At 40.0% G+C, this 27,716-nt stretch overlaps 1 protein-coding gene across 5 annotated transcripts in view; it reads right to left on the bottom strand.

Annotated features, from left to right (window-relative positions):
* Window positions 1-1,601: 1,601 nt before the first annotated feature.
* Mtmr6 (myotubularin related protein 6) overlaps window positions 1,602-27,716 on the bottom strand; it is a 46,997-nt gene continuing 20,882 nt past the window's right edge. For 4 of the 5 annotated variants that reach the window (XM_076930913.1, XM_076930912.1, XM_076930914.1 and 1 more), the window contains 13 exons: window positions 25,372-25,488; window positions 22,298-22,460; window positions 20,411-20,568; window positions 18,064-18,192; window positions 13,981-14,115; window positions 11,525-11,657; window positions 10,536-10,645; window positions 10,077-10,202; window positions 7,589-7,638; window positions 6,982-7,182; window positions 5,517-5,648; window positions 4,673-4,799; window positions 1,602-3,671 (listed from right to left, as the gene is read on the bottom strand). In XM_076930913.1, coding sequence (XP_076787028.1) covers window positions 3,423-3,671; window positions 4,673-4,799; window positions 5,517-5,648; window positions 6,982-7,182; window positions 7,589-7,638; window positions 10,077-10,202; window positions 10,536-10,645; window positions 11,525-11,657; window positions 13,981-14,115; window positions 18,064-18,192; window positions 20,411-20,464 — 1,446 coding nt within the window. In that variant the 5' untranslated portion in view covers window positions 20,465-20,568; window positions 22,298-22,460; window positions 25,372-25,488 and the 3' untranslated portion in view covers window positions 1,602-3,422. Of the gene's footprint in view, window positions 3,672-4,672; window positions 4,800-5,516; window positions 5,649-6,981; window positions 7,183-7,588; window positions 7,639-10,076; window positions 10,203-10,535; window positions 10,646-11,524; window positions 11,658-12,824; window positions 12,939-13,980; window positions 14,116-18,063; window positions 18,193-20,410; window positions 20,569-22,297; window positions 22,461-25,371; window positions 25,489-27,716 lie in introns of all 5 variants that reach the window. The other variant, XM_076930915.1, reaches the window with a different exon arrangement.

Consider the following 27,716-nt stretch of genomic DNA (forward strand, 5'->3'; position numbering starts at 1 on the left):
CTGAAAGCTGCTTTCAGCCACATATCCCACTGTTGCCTTGAATGGGGACATTTCACTCTCCTAGAAAGAGCTGGACTAACACTGTTCACTGTAACACCAGGCTTCCTGTTTTCTCTTAGGGTATCAAGTACATAATGTTCAGTCTTTGAGTTAACCACTCAAGACTGTAGGCTGTCTTTCTTCTAGACAGAGTTCCTGAAGGTTAAGGGTTGTATATTCACCTGAGTCATGCTAACACCTAGGATTTGTATGTGACAAAGTAAAGACAATAATTTATAAGACTTTTTTGTCTGATAAAAATGGGAAGTGATGCCCTTAAAACTTCAGGGTGTCTAGTTTTTATTGCAATATGATACTCTTACCCACAAAATGTGGACACCTGTGGTCAAAACCTACCCTGGAGACATGAAGCCCACAGGCTGCAGGGTGGAAATACCCAAATGGTTATGTGGGTAACTCAGAATGGCCAGTTGGAATACTTTCGTAATTCTCAAGTTGACCTGCAAAAAACTTCCTAAGAGGAGAGGCTCACCCCACACCCTTGCTTATCAGATGAACAGTGACAGAGGGTGGGAGCCAGAGAATGTGGCATCTTTTTTCTCACAGTTCCCCACGCTGTATCTCACCCGGAAGACAGGTGTTCCAAACACGCCTAACAAAGCCGCCCATTTCTTGGCCTATGATTTCTTCTTTACACTGGCACTGGATCAGTTTACCTTGAATGTATCTACCTGGTGGACCCGCACTGACCAAGGGACTCCCACAACTTCATCACTCTCTACTGAACCTGTCCACCACAAGCCTGCGTTAATTATTCAGAAAGCACATTTGTATATAAAAGGAATTTGTCAATAACCTTTAGAAAACGAAATGCTAAAACTTCCGCTGTTGTGTAAAGGTAACGTATAAGACCCTTCGCCTAAGCAAGGAAAAAGAAAGCACAACTTGAAACCATTTCATTTGTCTTCTGTTTTCCCGGTTTAGACTTGCTTGTATGTACATGATTTCAGGGCTGACCACTTGCTATTGGATAACCATTTTCTGGGCTCATCCCTGGGGCAGACTGATTCTCCCTCTCCCAGCAATGATTAGTTTCCTGTAGTCCTATTTATTCTGGTGAGGTCCTGTGAGATTTTCCCCATCCATGTTGCCATGTTAACCGGTGCTGTAGTTGTTCAGGCCTTGTCAAGCAACCATATTGTGGTATGACAGGTGTGTAGCTTCCCTGTCATTTCTAAGAAACACAAAATCAAAGCAGATTCCTGGTTCTCTGGCTCTTACAGCTTGTCCAGTCTTTCTGTCCACCCTACTTTGCTGTGTTCCCTAAGCTAACATGCAGGGACTTACAGCTTGTCCAGTCTTTCTGTCCATCCCACTTTGCTGTGTTCCCTAAGCTAACATGCAGGGACTGTGCTGCAGCTGTGACAACTGGTGAGAGGCACTCCGTGTCCTCTAATGTGGGATGAGAGCTACACTCCTGGATCCGGTAAGGATGAGGATTTAGCCTGCAGTTAGGAATCATGCTGATTCAGTAAAGCAACGATAACAGGTTCTCCTCTCAGATCCTCATTTGTTTTTCCCCAAAAGAAAAACATTCAAAGTAAAACATGAACATTTAATTGCCTTTAAATATTACATGAAATAATTTACATGCTATACATCCCTAAACACAATGAACATAAATCTAATTTTATGAGACATTTACACAGACTTTTGCCAACATATGCCCTGTACATCACTCAGGATGTTCTCTGTGTGTGAGCATGTAAACACATATATACATGTGAAGTTGAGATTGGCATAATGAACTGAAAGATGACTAGGAAGTCTGCCACAGAAGTCTAAAACCACAACCCGACTGGAACCAAGGCACAAAAACCTGTTGTGGCCAGAGATTAAGTTCCCTTTCTCACCATCTAAACACTGTTCATTATACATTGTATTTTTTAGTATATTTTTGTTACTTTTTAAAATGCAGTGTTTTTATTACATAAGGTCTTACAGAAGTGAATTGGAAAAATAAGGACTAGATAAAATCACATACAATAAAGCTTTCCTTTTTTTTTTTCCAAAAATGATACATATGTTCAAAACTAATATAAGAAATATTACAGATATAGGTGTAATCAGGAGATATATAACATTCACAAATTTCGTAGTGCCCAGAACTGTACCTCACACCATCAACGGTATTAAGCTTTGTTTGAGAGCCAGTTGGTAATACTGCCAGTTGCAAGGGATGTTCTAGAAGAGACATGTCTGTCCCAGTGCACAGAGTCACAGTGAGCCTGACAAAGCACAAGAAACCCTTTTCTAGCAACAGGGCTGCTTCTGTTGGACATTAACTGGCTCCCTCAGTGCTCCCTTCACTCCCTTAGTGCTCCCTTCTCTGCCACTTCTATATTAAGAGAAAAGAAATACATACATAAAAATGATTGCTTTAAAATTCGTAACCAAGCAAAATCTCCACTATCGGCACTTCCCCCTTTTCTTTACCTCAAAGTTTGTAGGCAGCTACATTCAAGTTAAAAATGTATTTAGTACTCAGAACACTTTAGAGCTTTGCCACTTTAAATGCACAGTTATCAAAGGATTAAAGCCAACCACAGAGGAAGAATTAATAGACTGTAGTAAACCAAAAGTAAATGCCAAATGTGCTTATACTAGCCTAAGAAATGAGTCCTCTAAGCTGTGAATAATGAACTGTCAGCTGCAGCTTGAAACAAATGACAACGAGAACAAAGCCTTCGGTAGCACTAATTTTAAATATGGGTGGAGCTGGCTAATTACAAACGAGCAGAGTACATCTCTGACTTTCCATGTAGGAGCACCGCAGTGTGCGGCTCCCGAGTAATGAGAGTACAGTTCTTCCTATGAAATAAGGCTGATTAAAGGAGAGATCTAACATCCTGTCCTTGGCTACAAAGCCTACAGAATAAACTGAGAGTCTACTTTAAGGCTGTCTCAGAAGTTCTTTTCATGGCACTTCAATGTTAAAACGTCACTAAATGGCAAAATACGCAGTCACACATCTCCAGAACTGAAAGCACATGCCATGTCAGTCACTGAGGGTTCAGGTTGTCAGTCTGTGTTCTCAGAATTAAATTACAGTTAAGGAAAGCTATTGAGCTTGGTTGTAATTAACATTTGAATCAACAGACTGTCAGCTCACTAGTACTGTGTAAATCATTTCCAGTAAGTGCACACTATATCACTCACTTCCTACAGAAATGAGTAATGTTCTTGCTCCAAATGGCATTTAGCTGGCTGATTCCTCTCAAGAGCTGCTATGATCCTTTTCTCAGCTATTCACCTACTGCTAAGCCCCAAAGTCACTCAACAAACCCTACTGCCCATGTGTGCAGACCATCCTTACAACTATACATTTCTTACTCCACAGTCACCCAGGCAACACTGAGAGGCTAACAAGTCATTCTGGCCACACCGTACTCCAAGCTGACCACAGTAGGCTCCGACTTAGAAAACTCCTCGGCGTAGTCACAGTACCGATTATCTGCTGGGCTGCTGCCCTCTATAGCTCGGAGTGTGTCCTTCACTGGAAGCAGACTCTGCTCTTTCAGACACAGCGAGGTTTTCAGAGTAGCTGATTCAGGGTGAATGGCATGCAGCAAGTCCTTCGTTAGGATGCCATTTTTGCATTGCTTAATTTTCTAAAGCAAAACAAGACATTGAAAAAAACATTAGTAACTACAGCTAACTGGTGATTGGTCTCTATGGAGTGAAGAAAACACGCTTTCACAAGTGTTCCTCTTATGCATGATACACAATTATGAGCTCAATAACTAAAAATCCCAAGAGCTTAAAGTTTATCAAAGAAAATGCTTCATTAAGTGTTTATGTTTGTCCATCCATTCAACCAGATTTGACTGTATAGGACAGTAGGTCTTCACAGGCCAGAAACATCCACAGTCCTTAGGAAGTTTAACAAGTAGTCATCTCATAAGGAGGAGGACCCAGAGGAGATGCTCAACCTGAACTCTCTGTAACACAGCAACCACACCTAACTCACTGAAGTTCCCACTGACCATGGAGAGCTTCTCACAAGTGTCCCTCACTAAGGGTCGCCAAGTGAACAGATCAGCCTTTGGAAAGCAGCACATTTTTTTTTAAAACATAATATTTAAAGTGTCCCTTGGCAAAGCATCAAACTCTGCAAATCAACTCCAGACAATTGTCCCACACTACCTATTCTGCCCTTCCTTCCGTTAACACTAATATGTGCTCTCTAGTTTATCCAAGCAGTCCCTGCTCTCTTATCCAAGAGACAATGAAAAGCATTCATCTCTGAGGCAGACAGTTCCCTGAACAAAAAAGAACTGTTTAGCATTAAAAGAAAAAAAAATATGTATACACACACACAACAAAGCATAAAAATAACAGTAAAGACAAAGAAGACAGAATAAGCCAAAGCTATTTGCAATAACCCTAACAGAGAATTAGTATCTAGTATGTAAGGAACCCTGACAAATCAAAAAGAAAAATGACAAAGAGGCCAAGAGAAAAGTGAGCAAAATTTGGAAGTTTATTCTCAACAAACAAAAAGGAAATGCCCAATAAATTCTCTTCATCTGTAATCAAGATACAAAAAATGGAAGACACTATCATATAGTAAATTAAACAAATATGTTTTATTAGACAACTCAGTACTTACAGCCTCTAGGTCTTTAATGTCTTCCTCTAACTGCTTGTTTTGTTCATTCATATTCATAATTATGTTCAGTACAGACTGCCGAGGATGGAGCGTCCGATCAAACTGATGGTACATGTTTCTCCAAAATCTATATGACAAAGAAGTTTAGGAAGTTTTTAACCAAAACACCTTTAGATGAATAGTGAGCTCTGGAGCTCCCAACACAGCACAGTGACAGCTCACAAAGCCTATTCCAAGTTCTATAAACAACTGGAAGAGAGGCGCTCACACACAGTAACAAGGAACAGAGAGAAACACCAGCTACTCTGTTCTCATTCCACACACTGTGCACAGGTTCCAAAATACCTTATTGTTCATAAACATACACTGTTTGTCCATTAAAATTAAGAAAGTTTAAAAACATGGGTAATACTATCTTGATTTGCTCATTATTGAATACATGCATACAATGATCATACTATACCCCATGAATATGTTTAATTAAAATAATATTTTTTAGGGGCTGGAGAGATGGCTCAGTGCTTAAGAACACTGGCTACTTTTCCAAAGGACTTGGGTTCAGTTCCCAGCACACACATGCATGCTCACAACCATCTGCAACTCTAGTTCCAAGGAATCTGATAGTCTTTCCTGCCCTCCATAAGCCAAACACACACACACACACACACACACACACACACACACACACACACACACACACAGTGCACCCAGGCAAAACTCTCATACAAATAATAATGATGATAATAATGATAGTAATAATAAAAATAAAGTTAATGTTATTTTTAAAAGTTCCCAAAATTTGTTTGAGAAAAATCACATATAAATGCTTCAATGGCCACCTTACTTAAAATTGAAAGAGGCTGTATTTGGCTCCAAGACTGTCAATCTCTGAGATTTGGAACTGTAGAGAGGATTTAAGTACTTCTTTTTGTCATCCAAAAGAAAGGGCCACAGGGAGTAAGTCTTCTCCTTTAACCTTAGGGAATAAGAACACAAAAGTCTTACTCAGAGATACGTGGCGCCCTGCCAATGCTATAGATCAGGCAGTTACTTCAGTGGCTTCTAGGGGAGACTCACCTCTCCTGCCTGTGTTCTGCTTTCTCTGCATTTTCTCTCTCATTTCTGACCATGTAATAAATGTGTCTTGAGCACAACACAGGTTGACCACTGTTTCTCACTTGTCCACTTAGGAACTCTCCTCATATCCCAGGACTGCCAAGCCTTGCAACAGAACACTGACCCAGTTGTTCTGCCTTATTCTCACAAGCCCATGCTGGGCCATGAGGGCAACTACCACAGGTCAGAAACACAGTTCAGTAAAAGAATTTGAAATGCCAGTCATGTGCTTGTCTAAAGACACACGTTTGATGGACAGATGGCTACAGGGGAGGCATATCCACAGCGGGTAAGCCTAACAGATGCTGTAGGCATACGCAGTACCATGTACCCTAAAATGGCCTACAGGTGTGTTCTAAGAAAGACTACTAAGAAACATCCATTTTTATTTTCCTCTTCACATTTTTTTTGAGTTTGGTACCAATTGAGAAGTTTCTCCAAAAATAGAAAAGTCACCTGAACCAAAATTATAGGAAGTCATTGTTAGCCTCTCTACATGTCACTTGGAAGGCCTAGATTTACTGTTACTATAAGAAATCTAAACTTAGAATCCAAACCCAAAACTAGAAGCTGGTATAAAGAACAGGTGAGGGGTCAAGTGCCACACTTAATGCCTGCATGAGACCCCATCAGGGACATCATGGAACAATGCCAACAGACTTGTCTGCTCCACAGGGAGGAGAGCTACAACTGCCAGCTTACCATAAGACAAACCCACTGATTTATACCTTCCACCGCTATAAAACTGCTGACCAACACTTTCTGAGAAACAAATTATGTAAACATTTCTCTCTTCTAAAATATACATTCAAATGGAAAAAGAGCACCAAAACTTTTAGGGAACAGCATGGGGTTCTTGCTCTGGGTACTGCCTCTGTGTGTGCGCGTGCACATGCGTGTGAGAGTGCGTGCGTGCGTGCGTGCGTGCGTGTGTGTGTGTGTGTGTGTGTGTGTGTGTATATAATTCTACATTTACTTTTCTGGATACTATTATACTTCAAAATATATTTGAAAACAGAAAGGTGGCAGATACTAGTAGGGTACTTACTTTAGCTTCAAAAATACAGATAAAAACCTCTAAAGTAAAATTCAATTCTCCCTGAAACCGTCAGGGCATTTCAAGTTTACAGCCATGACTTATGGTGGGTGGCTCGGTGGTGCAGAAGGAACAGGCTCACTTCCTAATCACTTACCTGAGTTCCTCTCTTTCCTTCTGACAGTTGCCAAGGAAGTTCCCAAACTGGCATGAATGAATGTGCTCATGGATCTGAAGAAGAAACGCTTCGTTGAACTCAAAGGCTTGTGGGAACTGCTCAGTCAGATGCCATACACACTCCAAGAACTGAGTAAACACTGGTGAGACTTCCTTTGGGTCACCGTCCAAATGGCCACACCTAAACCCCAGAAAGCACAAGCTTTGAAAAATGCCTCCAAAAGAAGTTCATTGCTTAGTTCATTGTAAACTTAAACCTATAAAACTCTACATACAGGTATTACATATGTAATATGAACAATAAAAGTCCATGTGTAACCACCATTTTAATGGACATCTGTAACCCCAGTCCTCAGGAAGGAGAAGCAGGAGGACCAGAAGTTCAAGGCCAGCCTTAGTACAAGATGTAACATCAATGACCATGAGAACTAACAAAGGCACAAAGAGAAAGAAATAGCAAAGACATTAAGTCGAGCTTCATACAATTCAGAGCTATAGTTCCCATACCACAGAGACATGTAAATTCCAACAAGGAGAAAGATGGTGGTACAGTATTGCAAAGACTTAAATACATTATTGCTACTCACCTCTCTGAAAATTTATGTCCAAATGATATCCAATCTTTTTCTATTAAAACCTAGTGAGAAAAAGCAAAATCAACTATATAACTATTTTCAACTTTAAAAAATACAGTGACAATTCTGCTAAGAACGGAAATAAAAAAAATAAAAAGACTACATTAAAAAAAAAGTAGGCAGAACCTAGATGAGAGTGAGGGTTACCAAAGAGTAAAAAGACATGAAAAGTGATCTTACAACAAATGATTCCAGTTGCACTCATTAAAAACACTCTCGGTAAGGCAGCATTACATTTTGGTACATAAAAAAATAGCATGGAAAAGCCAGCTGGACTCCAGCACTCAGAGGCTCAGGCAAGAGAATAAAGAATCAGAGACCAGATAGATTTCATGGGGAAGCCCTGTCCTCAAATAACTAAAATGCTAATAAGGACCAATTCTGTAGCACAGGGGCAGGCCTTTAAACCATTGGCGCATTTGCATTGTTTATGTAAAGCATAAGAAAGATGGTAAGCAAGACCCTGTCTCTTGGAAAACCAAACAAAGTCAATAAAAGAGTTAGCTTTTATTCAGATCCCAACACTGGCATCTCTGCATATGGAGTTCAGTTTTCCAGATCATGGCTTCTCTACTGACTAACTCCACCAAAATAACACATCTTACTTTTCTTTTTCCTTTTTGTTTTTCTGAATTAACTTTTCAATATGAAACCCAGGATAGACTGCACTCTCCATCATTCTGTCTCAGCTTCCCAAGAACAGGGTCTAAAGACATGCATCACCATAGCCAATAAGAGAACAGATCTCTAATGTTTTCAGTCAGATCTGAAGTAACTTCTTAGTGTTTGACACACCTTATAATCTCATTACATAATCACCAAATAAATCTTTTCTCAGTGTCAGGATGGCTACTTTGGTATCTCCAATGTTGCTTTAAATCCAGTTAAAGATGTAGTTTCTTGAGCACATTTACAGGCCCTATCATGGATGTCATTGTCACCTCTATGCTGTGACCATGGGTGGAAATATAGATTTCATGCTGGGTCCTCTATCACTCAGTTCGTCCCAACTTAGTATCTTCCTCTCTAACTTCCCCCTCTGCTTAGCTCAGAGAAGAGCAGGACGCTGACTCAGCAGCCTGGAAACCCAGACGGGCACTCCTATCCGCCACTTCCCCTCAATCTATGGGCAGCTTGCACTGGTCCTCCTTTGTCCCCTGAGACTACCAACTCTGTGTACTTGTGTGAGTCCTGCTGCCTTACCTTCAGTCCTCCCCCTCTTCAGATGGACTAACAGTTGCTTGCTATCCTGGACCCTCAGCCTTCATCCCATTCCCTTCTGCCTTCAAGGGGCCAAGGTATCTTTTTACAGCATCTTTTCATCAAGCTATTGCTTGCTCTTATCTACTGGCTCTCACTGCCTAGAGGGGAAAGTACACATCCCAGGGTCCTCTTCCTTAGACTCTCAGCCTTTCAACACCAGGCTTACTCTCACATCCACTCAGCCTACTCTCATGCATCTAAAGGGGCTCTGCTGTGGGCCTGGCCACTTACTACATGGCTTCATTCAGATGCCTGGCAAATGAGCTAAGAATAACATTCTGGAAGCACTTATACTTTCAAAGTATTAAGTGGGTTTTTTGCTTGTTTTTTGTTTTGTTGTATTCTTTGCTTGTTGTTTAGTTTTTCAAGACAGGGTTTCTCTGTGCAGCTCTGGATGTCTTGGAGCTAGCTCTATAGACAAGACTGGCCTCAAACGCACAGAGATCCACCTGCCTCTGCCTCCCAAGTACTGGAAGTAAAGGCATGCACCACCATCTGGCCACCTTGTGTTATTTTTATTAGCACCATTTTCACGTAGTTTTTTTATTTCCATTTAGTTTATCCAGACTCAGTATGAGAGTGGACAACAGTGCTGAGCATGGTCTGAGACTTTACGTCACCCTCATCACAGGACTCGTCACAGGACTCGGATTATTTATTAGCACTTACAACTCTCTAATACCTCCATCTACTCACTAAATAGAAAATAAATTCCTGCCTAGAAGAAAATTGTTCAACTATAAATTTGGTTTCATAAACAGAAATGACATAATGCTTAACATCAGAGCGCTGCAGATGAACATTCTCCCAACGTGGATTACAACTAAATTCTGCATTTAACATTACTTTTACTAGATAAAGGTGAGGGAGAAAATATTAACAATTTTGTAACACTTTGGGGTGGTGGTGGTGGCAGTGGTGGGGTGTCAACCTCTAAATCTAAAGTATTTGGCCAAAAACATGTTGCACAAATAGAGGTCAGTCAGCCTGCAGGTTCTCTGCTGCAGAAGCACAGACATCGAGGGCCTAAGGAATCTTTAAGTGGAGCTGCTCTGTGCAGGGTCAGCTGCCCAGGAGACTCTATCAGCTGCATGACCTTAATATAAAACTGTCTCTGAATACTGCCAAGAATCCCCCAGGTAAAGAAATCACTGGGCTCCATGGAACAAATCCTTACCATGAATCCTTTCATTGTCCTGTAGTAGGAATCCAACAGAAGCGAACCGAGGGAGCACACTTGGGAGGTCCTGTCCCACCCATCCGAACAGTGCACCAGCACACTTGCATTCTCAACCACTATTGCCTGGGGGAAAATGACACACTCAGATTCTTGTAAGATTCCTTTTACATAAATCAGTACGGTTATGTACTAAAACCCATACCAGAAGATATATATCATAAAGAAGACCTGGCCCTCTTAAAACATACAACAAAAACAAACAAGCAAACAAAAAAATGTTGTTTGTAAGTAGGTGGGGATTGTAAACCTCCATATTAGATACCACTTCAAACTGAAGTGAACCCCATTAAAGAGGCAAAGAACAGAAAAAGTTATCTGAACAGAACCAAGATTTACCGAGGCTAAGTCCATTCCTTCCCCAACCATTACAAACCTGAACCAATGAGAGATAGTTACTTTGGCTAAGAAGATTGCAGCATCCAAAACAGCCTTGATATGCCGAAGCCATCCTGAACTCTCCAAACCAGAGTAGAAATCGTTGACAGAAAGCCCCTTGCTGCCATTCACTATGAAATAGAGAAGGCTTTCAATTAGAACAGGGCTGGAGTGCCCACTCATCCTTTCAACATCTGTCTTGCAGTAATCTTAGGGAGTGAATTGGGGAAAATTCGTATCAATTAAATGTGCTATGAGAAGCTGAATAATGCTCTGGGGGACATTTTTTCTGTCCTTCCTTAGGCTTAAAAGAAATGTTCAATTGCCTTTTTAAAAGGTAGCACAAATGTTTAAACTAACATATATATATATATTTCTTCTTCTTCTTCTTCTTCTTCTTCTTCTTCTTCTTCATCATCATCATCATCATCATCATCATCATCATCAAGAGTGTAGTGACCACGCAATGATCTCTAACAGCAGTGAGCATTAGAACTGCAGACAGGGCAGCTCCCACCCACAAGGTGAAGTGAGATGTAAGAATAAAGGAATGACTGTTTTCTAAGACTGGATGACAATAGCAGTTCTCACTGGCTGTGCTGTGCATACCTGTAATCCCAGCACCTGAGAAGCTGAAGCAAGAGGATCAGCACTTCCAGGCAAGCCCTGGCTGCAGAGGTAGTCTGAGGATACCTTAGATTCAGTGAGACTTTGTCTCAAAAAAGGTATGAGTAAGAAACTTAGTAGGCGGGGGGAGATGGAGAGAGAGGAGGAAAGAAGCGAAAGAAGAAGCGAAAGAAGGAAGAAGGAGCGGGAGAGGTGCAGGGACTGTTCTATTGGTTTTAGTACTGACTACATATTAAAAGTAAAACTTTTAGTATATTATATTAATGTCAATCCTACGTTTTCTTTACTCTGTGAGTGGGACAGACAGAATAGTCAAAGCCTTATGTGACTGTCACTGTACTTCCATTGCACAAAGCTCTTTAAAAGGTGTAAAATAATCATACCTTCCAGTAATTTCTGAAGGCTGGATCTCATGACATGAATATTTTCTATTCCAACAAATTGAAATCTAATATTAGAATAGTTGTCTTCATTTTCATAACCTTTTCCAGCTGCTCTGTTAGCCATTGCATTGAGCTAAAATTCAAAATTTTAGAAATTTACGTCAAACTATTTTTATCTTTATCAAAATGTCATAAAAAATACTAAGTCACACTTTATAGGCAGGATAACATTTAAAGAAACTCATCAAAATTGAATAAGGTACTATTTTTGAATAAGCAAACCTGCCATATCACCAGCAGTGCAGACAGGCAGTGCATGGAGAAATGTGGCTGTTACACAGAGGAAAGCTTAGGCAAGAAGACTCAACATTCAGAAAGAGAATTCAAGTACCTTCTCATCAGCTTTCCACATTTCTGTGACATCTCAAAATTAAAAAGAAATGTTTCCTGTCTAAATCTGGATATGGAGACAGGCAGAGCTGGAAAGCTCAGTTCACAGAATCACCTGTGAGGTCACACCATAGGGGCCCTGAGAACCAGATGTGAACTATGGTCTATGCCACCACTGTACCCAGCACTGTACCACAGCTGTGTGTGTACAGTGTCATCTACCAGCCTAGCACAGCTCCAAGAATCGTGCCTCACATAAACTGCTCTCCAGAGGGGAGCAGACACTAATCTGAGACACTCTTAAGCTTTGGCTTGCTGGCTTCTTTCATATAGTATGTTACTATAATTACTATTGTTTTCATATGAGCGAGGATAAAGAAAATGACCTAAACTGGGTGAAAGTAGCTTTTCATTAAGTGAATGGACCTTTGCTTGGTGGCAAGTACAGGTGAATTGTAGCTGCTGCTCAACAGTCACCCAGCCGTCTATGAAGACAGAAGTAAAACTCGATGTGTCCACATTACTACTACTTAATTCTAAACTTAGAAAAGCTAGTGAAAAAAAATTTCTGTATCAATGACAATTATATAAATAAAACCTATTAAGTCTTAAGCTATAAATCATAGTAAGATATAATCACCTTTTATGTATAATATTACCTAAATAACAATCATTAGCTTTTAAGTTTCTAGTAACAAGGGAACACAATTTTTCTTAAGACATAACCAACTCTTGAGTCTTAGATTATCAATACCAAGTCCTAATTTTTGATACTTTCTAATTTACTTGAATTATTCTCATCGTCTGTGTTCTCCATTGTCTTTTGTGAGACTGCACAGTGATGGCGACCACTGTGCAGCAGCTCTGGTCCCTCTCCCAGTGCTGCCTACAATTGTTCTACAGTGCTCACTCGCTTTTTCTCATCGCTTTCTCTTATTTTCTCATCATTCCAGATTTTTGAAGAAATCCTCACTATAATTCTGCCAATGTCCTTTTGTGTATCCCACCAGCTCTGCATACGATGCTATAATAAAAATCAAAATAAAGTTAGCTCTCACCGTTGAAGACTGTAATTACTCTAAGTTCAGGGTCCTATGTGAATCAGCTGTTTACTGTGCACATAAAAAGAAGTATGGATTCTGGTTTGGTCTCAATGATAAGAATTCAGCCTGGTACCACAGACGCCAGGAGGACAGCAATGTCCTGTTCATTACAGTTCTCTAGTTCAAAGTTTCCTCATATAATAACTGTTCCCTCTTGTTTTCAATCTTTCACATTATGGCCAAATTACTTTAACACAAAGTGTTTTGTTAATTAACAATTTTATTAATGAAGAATAATGAGGTGGGTGCGGTGGTGCTTGCCTATAACTCCAGCATTTGGGGGGTGGAGGCGGAGGATCAGGATTAGCTACATAGTACAAATGCTACATGAGATCCTGTCACAAAGAAACTAAATATCAACAACAAAACAGAAAGTAAAGGAGGGGGAGGAGGTACTAAGAATTTCTAAATTTTTATATCTATTATTATTATTTATTTACAATAACATAAGACTTAATACATCCTCAAGAGTTCCATATGTGGCAGAATGTGGTGGCTCACATCTTTAATTCTAGCACTTGGGAGGCAGAGACAGGAAGATCTCTGAGTTCTAGGCCAGCCTAGTCCACAAAGTGAGTTCCATGTCAGCCAGAGATATACAGTGAAACCATCATGAAAAACCAAACCAAACCAAACCACACAGAAAAGAAAACATAGTTCCATTTGTCCATGTGTGTGTATATAGGTAGGTATACACACACACACACACACACACACACACACACACACACACCCATACATATATGTATATATTATCTATACATCAGGAGGCAGAAAAAATTATGACCTAAGGGCATTGAGAACTTTAGTATCCCTCAAAGGACAGATTTTCTTCATAGCATTAGTCTTGGTTAATTTAAAACTACAATTCAGGTATGTTATATTTGGGCAAACAAACTTATTCCCATTAATTAAAGACAAGAAACAATAGAGATAACAGACTGCACAGTATTGGATACATACCTTGGGCCTGGTATCCACAACATACATGTAGCGGTTTCCTGGGTTGGCTTTACTTATGGCTTGAAGCAAATGCTCATCCTCTAGGCACCTGGCACTGAAACCTGACAATGGCTGACTACATCGACAAATGGCAGCCTAAGTTCAAAAAGACAAAAACCAGACTATAAAAAGACTCTAAAGGCTTAAAAAAAAAAAAAAAAAAAGACTCAAAGTATTACAATCAAACACACAATCTACTTAAAAGTCAGAAAGAAATTTAGCCAGTATTAACTTTTACAAAATTATTTGATTTAAAAACTTCTCAAAATCTAGATGCTGCCTACACTTCCTGTGGTGGTTGCATAAAAATGACCCCCATAGACTCATAGATCAGAGTGGCATTATTGAAGGTGTGGCCTTGTTGGAATATTTGTGGCCTTGTTGTAGGAATTGTATCACATGAGGTATTTCAGAAGCTCAAGCCACGACTTCTCTTCTCTCTGCCTGCTGATCCAGATGTAAAACTCTCAGCTATTTCTCCAGCACCATGTCTGCCTGCATACAGCCATGCTTCCTGCCATGATGATAGTGGACTAAACCTTTGAACATATAAGCAAGCCATCGTAAAATATTTTCCTTTATAAGAGTTCCTGTGGTCAGAGTATTCACAGCAATAAAACTGTAAGATATTTCAATATTCCAATATCAGCTATTCCAGTATTTCATTCTAAGAAAATTAAATTTTCCTTCCCTAGTTTGTGTACACACACACACCCCAAAATTAAACTAAGAATGCTGTGGCCTTAAGGAGCAGCACTTAGTAAATTGTCTATCAAGGAGCCAACCCTAAGGAAACATCTGCATTCCAGGTTTTGATGAGCTACAAGGTACTTTCAGCTCAAGTTCAGGTAAAGATGGGCTAACAGTACATATAGAATAAAAAATTTTAAGATTTTTATATATGAGTGTGTACCTATGCAAGTGCATGCCACTTATATGTAGTTCCCCTCAGAGGCCAGAAGGGAGTATTCTGTACCCTGGAGCTGGAATTACAGGCAACTGTGACATGGTGCTGGGAACTGAACTCAATCCTCTGGAAGAGCAGGAAGCATTCTTAACCACTGTACCAGCTCTCTTTCCCTTACCAGGAGCTTTTAATCTTGGCCAGGAGAGATGGTTTGACAGGTAAAAGCACCCACTGCTCAACCAGAGGGCAGCATCTGCATGGTGGCTCACAATCTTCTGTAACTCTAGTTCCAGGGGCTCCTCTAAGCACCAGGTACATGCATGGTACACAGACAAGCATTCAAGCAAAATACCTACTCGTGTGTGGTGGTTTGAATATGCTTGGCCCATAGGGAGTGTTAAGAGGTATGGCCTTGTTGGAGGAAGTGTGTCACTGCGGGGGTGGGCTTTGAAACTCTGCTCAGTGTGGAAGTGTCAGCTTTCTCCTGGATGCAGTCAGATCAAGATGCAGAATTCTCAGCTCATCCCATGCCATCCCTGCCTGGAAGTTGGCATGCTTCTGCCTATATGATAATGAACTGAATCTCTGAACCTATAAGCCAGCCCCAACTAAATATTGCCCTTTATAGAGTTGCCTTGATCATGGTGTCTCTTCACCAAAATACCACAAAAACATTCTCTAGGCCACATGCTGAAATTCTTCACTGAAACCTCTTGGGCCAGTTCTGCACAGTTCAAACTAAGACAAAGTGTAAAATAAAAATTAAAAAATAAACTTACAGTTGAAATTTTATTTCCCTGCTAAAAATCATAAAGCTTTTTATAAAGTGAGACATAAAGATTTAAAAGATAATCTAAGAGGAAGCATATCTGTAAAGAATGAATTAGTGAATATTTTAATTCCTTAAAACATTAAAAGACTGCCAAGTGTGGTGGTGTAAGTCTTTAATCCCAAGACTTGGGAAGCAGAAGCAGGCTGATTTATGTGAGTTTGAGGCCATCTTGATCTATAGAGTAAGTTCCAGGACAGCCAGGGCTACAAAGAGAAACCTGTCTTGGAACCCTTCCCCTTCCCCACCTTACCCCATCCTACCCCTTCCTGATAGAAAAATAAATAGATAAAATAAAAAAGATTTAGAAGCACATATCCCTGTGTAATCTTACCCATGTCACTTCCAGCTTAACTCTACAGAAACATTCCAACAGAGTGTCATTGGCACAAAGTGTTACAAGTATAAATGTTTATATATTTTACACACACACACAAAATACAACCTCAAAAATTACAATGGCAGAAGAAAATGAGAACTATTGTAAAAAACATTTTCTGTAAATGTTTTTAGTCAGTTTTCTATTGTTAGGTGTAGCTGGCATCTTAGTTCTTTGAGCACAAGCAGGGTTTTTGTTGTTTTAAAGGAATCTTCTGCTCCACATTCCTTGTACACCTATTTTTTGTTTACTAAGTCAACCACAAGTATTTGCCAGCCTACCTTTCCAATAAACAGTGTGATCTAACAGGGTGTGTCAAAGGTGACCAGGTAACACCTTAGGGCTTAAGGTACTAGACTTAGACTTCTATTCAGAACTTACCTGAACCAGGTTCTAACAAATATAACAAATATAAGACAAATGAGACCACCAGGACAAGCACAAACCAAGAAACTCCAACAAAGGTGCCATGACATTTGGGGACAATAGCAGCCTAAGAACTGGTTTGGCAGAGGAAGTGGCTGCTACAGGAAGGAGCTGGGAGAATCTGGCGGCAAGGTCACAGCACAGCAGTCAGCATGGACAGGCGGGGAGCAGGGTGTGGCTGAACACAGCAAGATGAGCTGGGGCCTCCAGATCCTTCCTTCCTCTCCGAGCACTTAGTCTACAAAGAGATTAACCTCAAGACTGGACACAGCAGCGGAGGCGAGGTGAATGAAGCTGTGAACTTTCCTAAACCAGAGGATGAGCTATAGTCTCCCCAGCAGAATGTGAGTTCCGACCACCCTTCTTGACTGTTACGTCACACCAAGCCCTTCTGCTGACACAACACACCAGCAAAAGCACAGCCTCTGTGAGGAAGGCAAATGTACAGCAGAAAACTTAAAAAGTACAAAGGCATACAACTTCAGGCAAGCAAACTTCTAAACAGCACGACATGAAAGGGAGAGAAAGCCACACAGAATTCCTACCAAAAAAAGTCTGCATGAGGGCTGGTGACACCAAATCAGAGAACAAGAAATTGATTAAAGAAATTCAGTAGAGAAAGAACTCTTAAATGTCACACAGTCTCAGAAATAAAGAATCTGAGTGTTGAATGAGAGATAGAATTAAGGAACTCTTCCAGAAATCAGAAAGACACGGAGGCTACACAGGAAGTCTATCAACTTATAAAAGCTAAAAAAGAAAAAATACAAAGAAAATCAACAGAGAAAAGAAACTGCTGCAGAAACAGAAAATGCCTTCTCCAATCTGAGTTTCTAAGTAGTCTGTAAATGACAAAACAAGACATAGCACCATGAAATTCCAAAACCCAGGGAGAAAGAAAAATCTTCCGGTGGGGAGTGATGAATGTGTTTAAAAATCAGTTTACAAAGTTGACATGCCTCCTCCGCCTCCTCTTCCCAATCCTTTCCCTGTGAGGGCTGCAAACAGAGCCCAGAGCCCAGATGCCCTGGGCTCTCTTCCTGCTTTCAGTGCTTGCCTTGACAAAGCAAGCTATCTGATTTCTTTAAGTACATGTAGGACTAAAGGAAAGCTGAAGGAAAGAAACAGAACCTATCTATTCACTGGTCCCATTATTAAGAAATTTCTGGAAAAGAAAGGAAGGAAAGGAGTACTTTGGGGTAGTTTTGTTTTAAAACTTCAGAAACAATAGTGAAAAGCCAGCATGTCTCTTTTACCAACATTACAACAGCAAACCTCTGAAGTGAAAGTTAGGTGTGGTGGCATGTGCCTTTAATCCCAGGGTTCAGGAGGCAGAGGCAGGCCAATTCTATGAATTCAAGGCCAGCCTGGTCTACATAGTACGTTCTGGACATCTAGAGCTACATACTGAGACCCTATCTCAAACAAAACAAAACGTGGTCATCCAGAAGCTTAGAACTGAACTTCAGTTCACTACATTTATAAAGCAGAGAACGTTCCTACCTCAGTGCCCTGCCGGCAGTAGGATAGGACCGGAAGTCTGCCCTTGCTCCGGAAGTTGGAACTGCCGACGATCACTGGCCGGCTGGCTGACCGGGGAACATACAGCTCTCTGGGGTAAGTCTCACAGACCTGGGAATATCAAATGAAAGTACTTAACTCCGATCAGAAACCGTGAGGTTAGTGGACGCAGGTGGATCAACTGCAGATCTTCACCTTTTCCTCTCTTCCCCCAAATCCAATCCCCCAGTCTCATCCCCAGCTCTGTAGCCGACCTGCTGTGGTCTTTCCTCTCTGCCTCAACTCCCAGGAGTCTAAGCAGATCCTAGTGGAACATGTTGCTTTCCTCTCTCCTACCAATCCCTGAATGCCCACTTCTAGCCCATCCTCATTCCAAAGAATCCGCCCCAATACCTAGAAACACAGTTTTACTTGCAACCCCCAGTAACCATACCAATCAGGACCAGAATATTTCCTATCAAGCAACACACAGCCACCACACTCTCCTAGGAGCCAGAGATGAAACAGAAACCAAAGAACAAACACTCAACAAAGACAAGACCAGATGTCCACACCTAGAATTCTTCCCAATGCCAGATCCCCAGACACCAGCATGAAAACACAGTAACAGCCAAGACAATGTGTCTCCACTAGAGCCAGCAGCCCTGCCACAGAAGGCCTGGGGATCCCATCATAGCTGAAGACCTTAAAACAGCACTTATGAATATAATAGAGGTCCTTAAAAAGGAGATAATAAAGAAATCCATGAAAACACACACACATACAAACAGCAAAAGACCTGAAAGTGGAAAAAGAATTAATTAGGAAAACCCCAAATAAGAGAAGAGTGGAAATGACAAATTTAGAAACTTGAACAAGAATTGTAGGAGCAAGCTTCACCAACCGAATACAAGAGATGGAAGAGAGAACCTCCAACAATGGAAACAAGAAAACAGAAGAAACATGAAGTCTAAACAAACTTCTGGCAAGAAGACATTCAGGAAACCTGGAACACTACGAAAAGACCAAACTGAAGAAAAATAGGAATAAAGGAAGGAGAAAACACCAGAAAAAAGGAAGAGAAAATGCTTTCAACTAAATCATAAAAGAAAATTTCCCTAACTCAATAGAGATGCCGTCAAAGTACATACCACCAAACTGATGACTAAAGAAGAAGATTCCTCAGCACAAAATAATCAAAACACTAAATGTATAGAGCAAAGAAAAAACTAAAAGCTTCAAGGGAAAACGAACAAGTCACAAAATAAAAGGAAACCACAATCATTAGTCATTAATTTCTCTCAACATCAATGGTCTCAATCCTCCATAAAATCACACAGATGAACAATATAGATTCAAAAACAGAATCTATCTTTCTGCTGTATCCAAAAAAAGACACCCTAACATCAAGGATTTATCATGCCAGGGTAAAAAATTAGAAAAAAATATTTCAAGCAAATGGACCTAAGAAGCAAGTGGGTGTAGCCATCTTAATATCTGACAAAATAGACTTCAAACCAAAACTAATCAGAAGAATAAGGAAGGACACTACAGACTCATCAAAGGAAAAGTCCACCAAGAGGACCTGAAATTTGTAACATCTATGCACCAAACACAAGGGCATCCAAGTTCATAAAAGAAATACTACTGTAGCTTAAATCACATATTGACCCTCACACACTGATAGTGGGAAATTTCAATACCCCACTCTCACCAATAGACAGGTTATTCAGACAAAAACTAAACGAAGAAATACTGGAACTAATGGACATATAAATAAATGAACCAAAGAGATATTTACAGAACATTTCACCCAAACACAAAAGAATATACCTTCTTCCCAGCACCTCACAGAACTTTCTCCAAAATTGATCATATAGTCAGACACAAAGCAAGTCTCAACAATATAGGAAAACTGAAATAAAACCCTGCATCCTATCAGACCGCCATCGATTACAGTTGGGTTTCAACAACAGAAAGCCTACAAAATCAAGGAAACTGACCAACTCTCTGATGAATGTAAAATGGGTCAAGAAAAAAAAAATTAAAGACTTTCTAGAATTGAATGAAATGAAAATACAACATACCCACACTTAGGGGACATAATAAAGGCGGTTCTAAGAGGCAAGTTCATAGCACTAAATGCCTACATATAAAGAGGTAATAAACTAGATAGATACTGTGAGGCAAAAAACCCAACCAACCAAACAAACAACCAACCAAACAAACAAAAAGGCACCTCTAAAACATTGACAACAGTGAGAGCAGCACGCTGCTCTACAGATGGCTGACCCTCCCCACACTGCCCTTAGCACTGACTTCCGACCTGCTGCAGAGGCTGCTTGCTTACCTTGTACTCTCGGTTGACATCGGACAGTTGCCAGTTTGCATTGGGCACTCCCATCCTCTCATACTCTGCAGCAAGGTCAATAAGCTGCCAACCATTCAGTCGTTCAGTATCATTTTGCTTGGGATTATAAGAAAATGCATAGAGATCTTCATATTTTGCTGCAAAATAGTAAAGGTCAATACAATGAAATTTACAAGGCAGTGCACTATAGATAACACTAATTTTCAGGGGTTTCCCCTCCTCTTTTCTTTAAAATCGTCAAAGAAATGGCTAAGACATGAACATACCTGAATCTAAAACTTAAAACAAATGACTATAGTTAAAGGCACTTGTATGGACGTAAGATTTATGTTATAGCCAAAGGTACCTTAAAAGTTAGATCTTCTATTGCATGCTTTTCCTTTTTCTTCAATATTACATTTTAAAAACACAGATACTTCTTATTCATCCTTTTCCACAAACACACCACAAAACAAAATACCATGACTAAAAACTATAAATGACCAGGTGTAGTCCATGCCTAAAGCCCCAGCATTCACAAGTCCAAGGCAGAAGGACTATGTTTGAGACCAGCCTAGGATTTATAGTGGAAGCACATCAAAGAAAGAGAGAGGGAGGGATGACAATAACAAACAAAACAGAGATGGCAAAGAGAGCATGAAACTGCATTACATGTTCTTTTTAAGTTAATTTGATGTGTGGGGGTGTTTTGTCTGCATTTTTGGCCCTGGTGCCTGTGCAGGCCAGAAGAGGGCATTGGATCCTCTGGAACTGGAATTATAGATGGTTGTGAACTACCTTGGGGATGCTGGGAATCAAACCCTGGTCCTCTGGAAGAACAGACAATACTCTTAATTATCGAGCCATCTTCTCCAGCCCCAGAATTATCCGTTCTTATAAGTCAGTATGGACCCAAACCAGGAAGGACATTGACAGATAAACATCTTTGCTATATACCTTGGTTCAACCTAGGATAATAGAATGTTTGAGACTCTATGTGCTCAGAGAGAACATGGGCTACTCCTAGATCACCCATGTGGGTCTCCATCTGAACTGCTCAACTAAAATCCAGGCCAACAAGTAATCCAAGTTATGTTTAGGATAAAAACCTTCAGATCCTCAAGCCTGGGTAACAGAAGATTCACTTTTAGGGCTTCTATCCCTCCCAACCCTCTGTTTACTAAAACAGGATTCTCTTGTCTCCTGGTTCATCTACTACCCTAGCCACTGCTACTAGCGGACCATGACCATCTGTGGCTTTTCACTTAATAATACCTCTTCCATTAGTAGAGAAAACCAAATTTAAAAGAAAGTAAGGAGCTAGGGAGATAGGCTGGTTCAGTTCCCAGCATCCTGAATTCAGTTCCCAGCATCCAAGTGAAAGGCCAGCTGTAATAGCACATGGCTGTAATCCCAGTGCCATGGAGATAGAAACAGGTGGCTCCCTGGGGCTCACAGCCAGCCAGTCTCACCTAAACTGACAAGCCCTGCCTCAAACAATGAAGTAGATAGTTCCTAAGTAAAGACACTGAATCCTGACCTACACCACACACACACACACACACACACACACACACACACACACGCTTCTACATCTGCACAAACATGAACATATACACAATGTGCTACTTGCTTATCAATCTAAGGCTGTATCATAAATACCTTTCCTTACATTATTTCTTCATTGAACATTAATCTTACAGTTCAAAGCATTAGATTCTATTATTTCTAAACCACTGTGGAGAACCAGTGGTGTAGGAATCACTGAGGGGGCTGATAGTACATATGAACCTAACTATAACTTAAGGGTAAAATAATGACACCTTAAAGTATCCTGGAAAACCCAACTTGATTGAGCATGAGAGCTGTGCTCTCTAAGAATAATACCTTGTTTTGAGAGTTGCAGCAGAGAGTTATAAATATCATGGCAATCTCTTTCCCTGGGAACAATGAAATGCACAGTCCTGAAGTTCTTGCACTGAATCACGAGTGGGCATCCAGAAGTGGTCAGAGCAAGTTTCTCCACAGAGGCAATATGGTGGTGTAGTATCTACAGCATAAACAGACACCCCAGTCACTAACAAACAAAGCACTGGTATTTGTTCTTCTCTAGACTGCATACATGTTGATGCTGAAATAAAGCCTCAGATGTAAGATGCTATCACATTTAACATATTGCAATGACTTGATGCCTGAGTCATGAATATGTTGTCATCTCTGTTTCCTCCATGTCAATAAATGCTGGCTGAGTGAGGGGGCATAGTGTAGAAGCAGAACCAAGGTGGTAAAAAATATGGCAAAGGCACCCCCTCTGGACTCTGGAGAATGCCACACAATTTCCTAGTGTTTCTACTTAGGGTGTAATTTGCATTTTACTTATTTATCATTTGTTTCTCTTGCCTAGAACATGATCTCCACAAGAACAGAGATTTTATGCCAAGATTGGCTACTGTTTCCAAAATACCAAGGTTGGAGGTATAAAAACACAGCAGGTACTCAGCCAGGATCTGCTAAAGGAATGAGGAATAGGGAAAAAGACAAGATAGCAGGTAGCCATGACAACCTGGAAGAAGAAATTGAGAGAATCAGCAATCCTGTGTACCAACACATGTAAGATGCTACGGTTAACAAAGAAGTGAGGCAGGTAAAGGGTAGTCCAATATGCCAAAAGAACAGGACAAACAGAGCAACAGCAGTCCCATATACACCAAAGCTTTCTCATGAAAGAGCGGCAACAAAAGGAACATAGCGACAAAAGAAATGAAGCAGCCAAAAAATAGTGCCTAATCCTATGTCATGACATACACCTAGGTCTCTCCCAGGTGGCTTAGGAACTGCCGGGTGGGCAATAAAACTTAAAGTGTCTGAAGAGGAAAACAGAGGGGACTTCCTTACACTGACACACAGGAAGGTTTCTTAACTGTACTACACATGAACAAAAACATAAAAGAAAAAAACTGAACAATTTCTGTTAAAAATGTAAAGTTTAATGGAAAGACATGTACATAAAAGCATACAAAAGACTAGCTATTACTGAGACAAACCAATGTCGACACACAATCTGATAAAGTGTTGAAACCCAGAACGCTTATAAAACCAGAAGATAGGGCTGGGGATGTTGCTGAGCCAAACCTGTCCGTAGCACAAAAATTAAAAGAATTTTTAAAAGTCAATAAATAGAAATAAAAAGAACAGATAATTTAACAGAAAGAAAACCCACAAACCAAAACATGTGCTAGGGATGACTTCTCTGTCCTCAACAAGAGAACAGTCAGTTGCTCATCTGAATTAGATAGGCAGGTATCTGTATGGTGGCCATGCCAGTGCTGCTGAAGAATTAGGAAAATGTGACACCCCACTATGAGGAATAGGCTGGAACAACCATTTGCAGCTACAATATGAACGTTTAAACATGTGTTTTTATAAGACCTGGCCATGTCTTCTTACTCCCAGGAAAATGTCCAAGAGAAACACCAGAACATGTATAGAAAGAAATGCCCCATGAGATGTTTGTGGAGTTGACGCTGCAACATCACAGGATTTGGGGGGTGTCAATACCTTCATCCCAGTGGGGGGAAAAAAAAAAAACAACCAAAACCCCAAGCTTAACTTAGCAACCCCCCCCACCCACTTCACTGCTAATAATCTATGGGCTACAAGTATTTTCAGTATAACATATTAACCCATTAATACATTTTATATTATACTAGACACAGTAAAAATGAGAGGCCCCTGGGATGTCACTTTCTATTACACTATGCAATTTCCTAGAGAAACAATCAGGATCTGCTTGTGATTTGATGGTCAGCAGCCCACAACATTTTAAACAGATTCCTGCAGCAGGTGATCTTGCTGCAATAGCCAGAAGTGGCTACAAAATTATTTCAGTAGTATAGGATGTAGTATGTTAACTCCCAATGGTAACATCAATACCTTGTGTCTATATGTGTAAATTTTGATAAATTTGTATAATAACAAATGACAAAATGACCATATATTTAATATATCAATGACATATTTAACTTTTTCTTAATTTATGCACTACTCCTATGCAACATGATTTACCTGTAAGTTTATTTTTCAAATTATAATCTAAAAAATAGAAAAAAAAAAAAAAAAGAAGAGCTGGAGATATAGCTCAGCAGTTAAAAGCATGTACTGGTCCTACAGGACCCAAGTTCAGCTCCCTGCATCTCCATCAAGTGGCTCACAACTACCTGTACTCCAGTTTCAGAGATCTGATTCTCTCTTCTGTACTCCAAGGGCACTGGAATTCATACATGCACATACTCCTACACAGAAATACACCTATATACATAAAAACAATTCAGCATATGAGTGGACCTATACAGCTCAAATCTAACATGTTATTGAAGCATCCACGTCATGCTATCTGCATATGTACACATACACATGTACTCAGAAGTATGCCTGTAATGCAGTATTTGGACATATATACAAAATATTTGCCTAAGTATAGTACAATGTTTAAAGTTACCAAAAAAAAAAAAAAAAAAAAAAAAATCTCCTACCTGTAATCCAGCATTAAAATGCTATGGAATATAATATACAATCCATATGGTTGCTAATATGCACAAATATTACCTTGACTTTTAAAAAACTAAAGGAACAAAGAGGCATTTTCTAAGTTTTTACAGAGGTTAAAAGAGTCTGGTATTCTACATAATTCCATATTACAAATGGTATAAATTATTCATAGAAGGGAGGAGTCACTTGAAAATAGAAAAAAAATTAATTAATCTCTAAGTAGTTACACATGCCTATAATCCCAGCTTTCCAGAAGATATAGGAAGTTCAAGGCCAGCCTGGGATATATAGCAAGACCCTGTCCAAAACAAAAACAACAAAGACAAAAATCTAACAAAAAATTGGTTGAGATAAATAACCAGAGATTAACTAACGAGCCTACTGTTATTGCAAAGGTAGACAGTCGACCTTACCCAGGTTTCTTTTTGCTGAGCGTCAATAAATAAAAGGTGTGTGGCCGTAAGATACAATGTTCCTGTCAGTGACTTGTTGTTGGTACTAAACCGGTCAAGTAACTTTACTTGTTCAACCTAAGAAAGAAAAAAAATGTTATTTTTCATATCAAAAGCAGGTTATTTTTTTTATTTCTGTTGCTATGATAAAACATTCTGAGCAAAAGCATCTTAGGGGAGGAACAGGTTTATCTGGCTTATCCTTCCAGGTTACAGTCCATCACTGAGTGAAGTCCGGGCAGAACCATGGAGGAACACTGCTTGCTGGCTCGCTCTGTAGATTCCTTGCTTTATTACAGGGTCATGCTTAGAGGGCTTGCTTTCACAGCCCAGTACTATCTGCCCAAGGAATGGTGCTGCCCAGTATACAGGGCATCAATCATTATCAATTAACAATCAAGACAATCCCTCACAGACAGACCCATAGATCAATCTAATCTAGACAATTCCTCAGTTAAGGCTTCTCCTTTCAGATAACCCTACACTGAGTTAAGTGGACAATTAAATCTAATCAGGACAGTAGTATAAATAAATTTTTTTTCTAATCCCAGGAATTACATGCATCATTATCATATTTTTCCCTTTTTTTTTTTTTTTTTTTTTTTTTTTTTTTTGTCCCAAAACACAAGAAGTTGCTTAATATTCAGGGTAAATTGGCTTGTCTCTTGAAGGAACACAGATATTTAGATACACATATTTAGAACACAGATACAACACAGATATTTAGATGCTAATGCAACCCAGGGAAGATTTTAAGAAACATCAACACTGTTGTACAAGGAGCAAGAAGTGCAGTGTAAGTGAGCCAAGTTCTTTTCACACCTAAGAGTCCACTTTATAAAGACAGCACCTATAGTATCTGTTGGGTAGCAGCTTCCACACTTAAGGAAAGCTCCTAAATCAAGAAGGTAAACAACTCAAAAGAGCTTCAGGAAGTTCCTGCAGCTGAGCAGATTCTCTAAGCAGTTCTCTCCCAGAGTAGACAATAAAGCTGCTGAGAGTCATTTGCAAACTGCAAAGATTCTGAGACCAGACCCACACTACCTGGAAGAAGTAGAAAACAGGAAACAGCTGAACTATCTAGAAAAGGTTTAAAGCAACTAACTCACTTAGATCAGACGCTCTCCAACCTCTTGCCCTACCTGCAGGCTGTACAGTGAGTTCCAGGTTCCCAGTTTTTGTAATGAGTCCTAGAGTGGGCTTTGGTGATGCAGCTGTCTTGGAGTCATATGTGATTTTGTAAGTAACCTCTCACCCACATTCCTGTTAACTCCTATAAAATGCATGGTTCACCAAGTTGGACTTTGGTGGTATTTACACTTTGTTCTGTTATGGGCCTCCTATCTGAGGTATGCAGAGATGTGTGTAGTGTCTCCCCAAGTTCTGTTATACAACACTATCCAATTTTATCTTAAGTGAAAAATCAAGTGATCACATAAAGTTCTAGAAGTACACTACTGAGAAAATTCACTTAGGAAACCACAGCTTGCAAGCTCCAACTTATGGTCTATATTCCCCTCACTGCTGTACCAAAACTGGACAGCTGTGCAGCTAGCTCTGGCTCTTGCTCTACAAGGCTGTCCTCTGCTGAGCAGAGGACAAGTGGCAAGCTTTCTCCTGGACTCACTGATGCCCCACCTTCTAAGGTAATTCTTACTTAGAAAGTTAATTTGTTACTTATGTCACTTTGTCTCTTTCTTTGCCAAGTTCCCTGGCACAAACTATCCTAAGTTAGTCAGGAGACTACAGCTTTAAAATGTAGTGTAAAGCCACATCACAGGAGGTTGTGGACAGTTCTTTAAATTGTGTAGATCTTCAAATCAGACAGTTCACTATTGAATCATTATCTTTCTCCTCCTCCTCCTCTGCCTCTTTCTCCTCCTTCTCTTCCTCCTCTTCTTTTTTAGTTTTTCTAGACAGGTTTTCTCTGTGTATCCCTCACTGTCCTAGAATTTGATCTGTAGATCAGGCTGGCCTTGAACTCAGAGATCTGTCTGACCCTTCCTAGTGCTAGGATTAAAAGCATGCACCACCACACCTGGCTTTTATCATTAATTCTATACTTTCCTGACATATTTATTTTTCTCTTAACAGCTATAGAACAAAATACTACCATTATGAAATGATTATTCTCAAAGTAATCAATAGCCACCACTAAAGACCAGCTTCTCACCCTCCTTCACGCCCTATTACTTACTACCATGGGGAGAATTCTTGCTTGTAACATCTCCGTTTAAATGAGTTAAAACTTAAATATAACTTTAAAAATGTAATATAATATTTATTTGCATGAATAAATTTAGTGT

Source organism: Arvicanthis niloticus, chromosome 3 (genome assembly GCF_011762505.2).
Source record: "Arvicanthis niloticus isolate mArvNil1 chromosome 3, mArvNil1.pat.X, whole genome shotgun sequence".
NCBI classification, from domain to species: Eukaryota; Metazoa; Chordata; class Mammalia; order Rodentia; family Muridae; genus Arvicanthis; species Arvicanthis niloticus.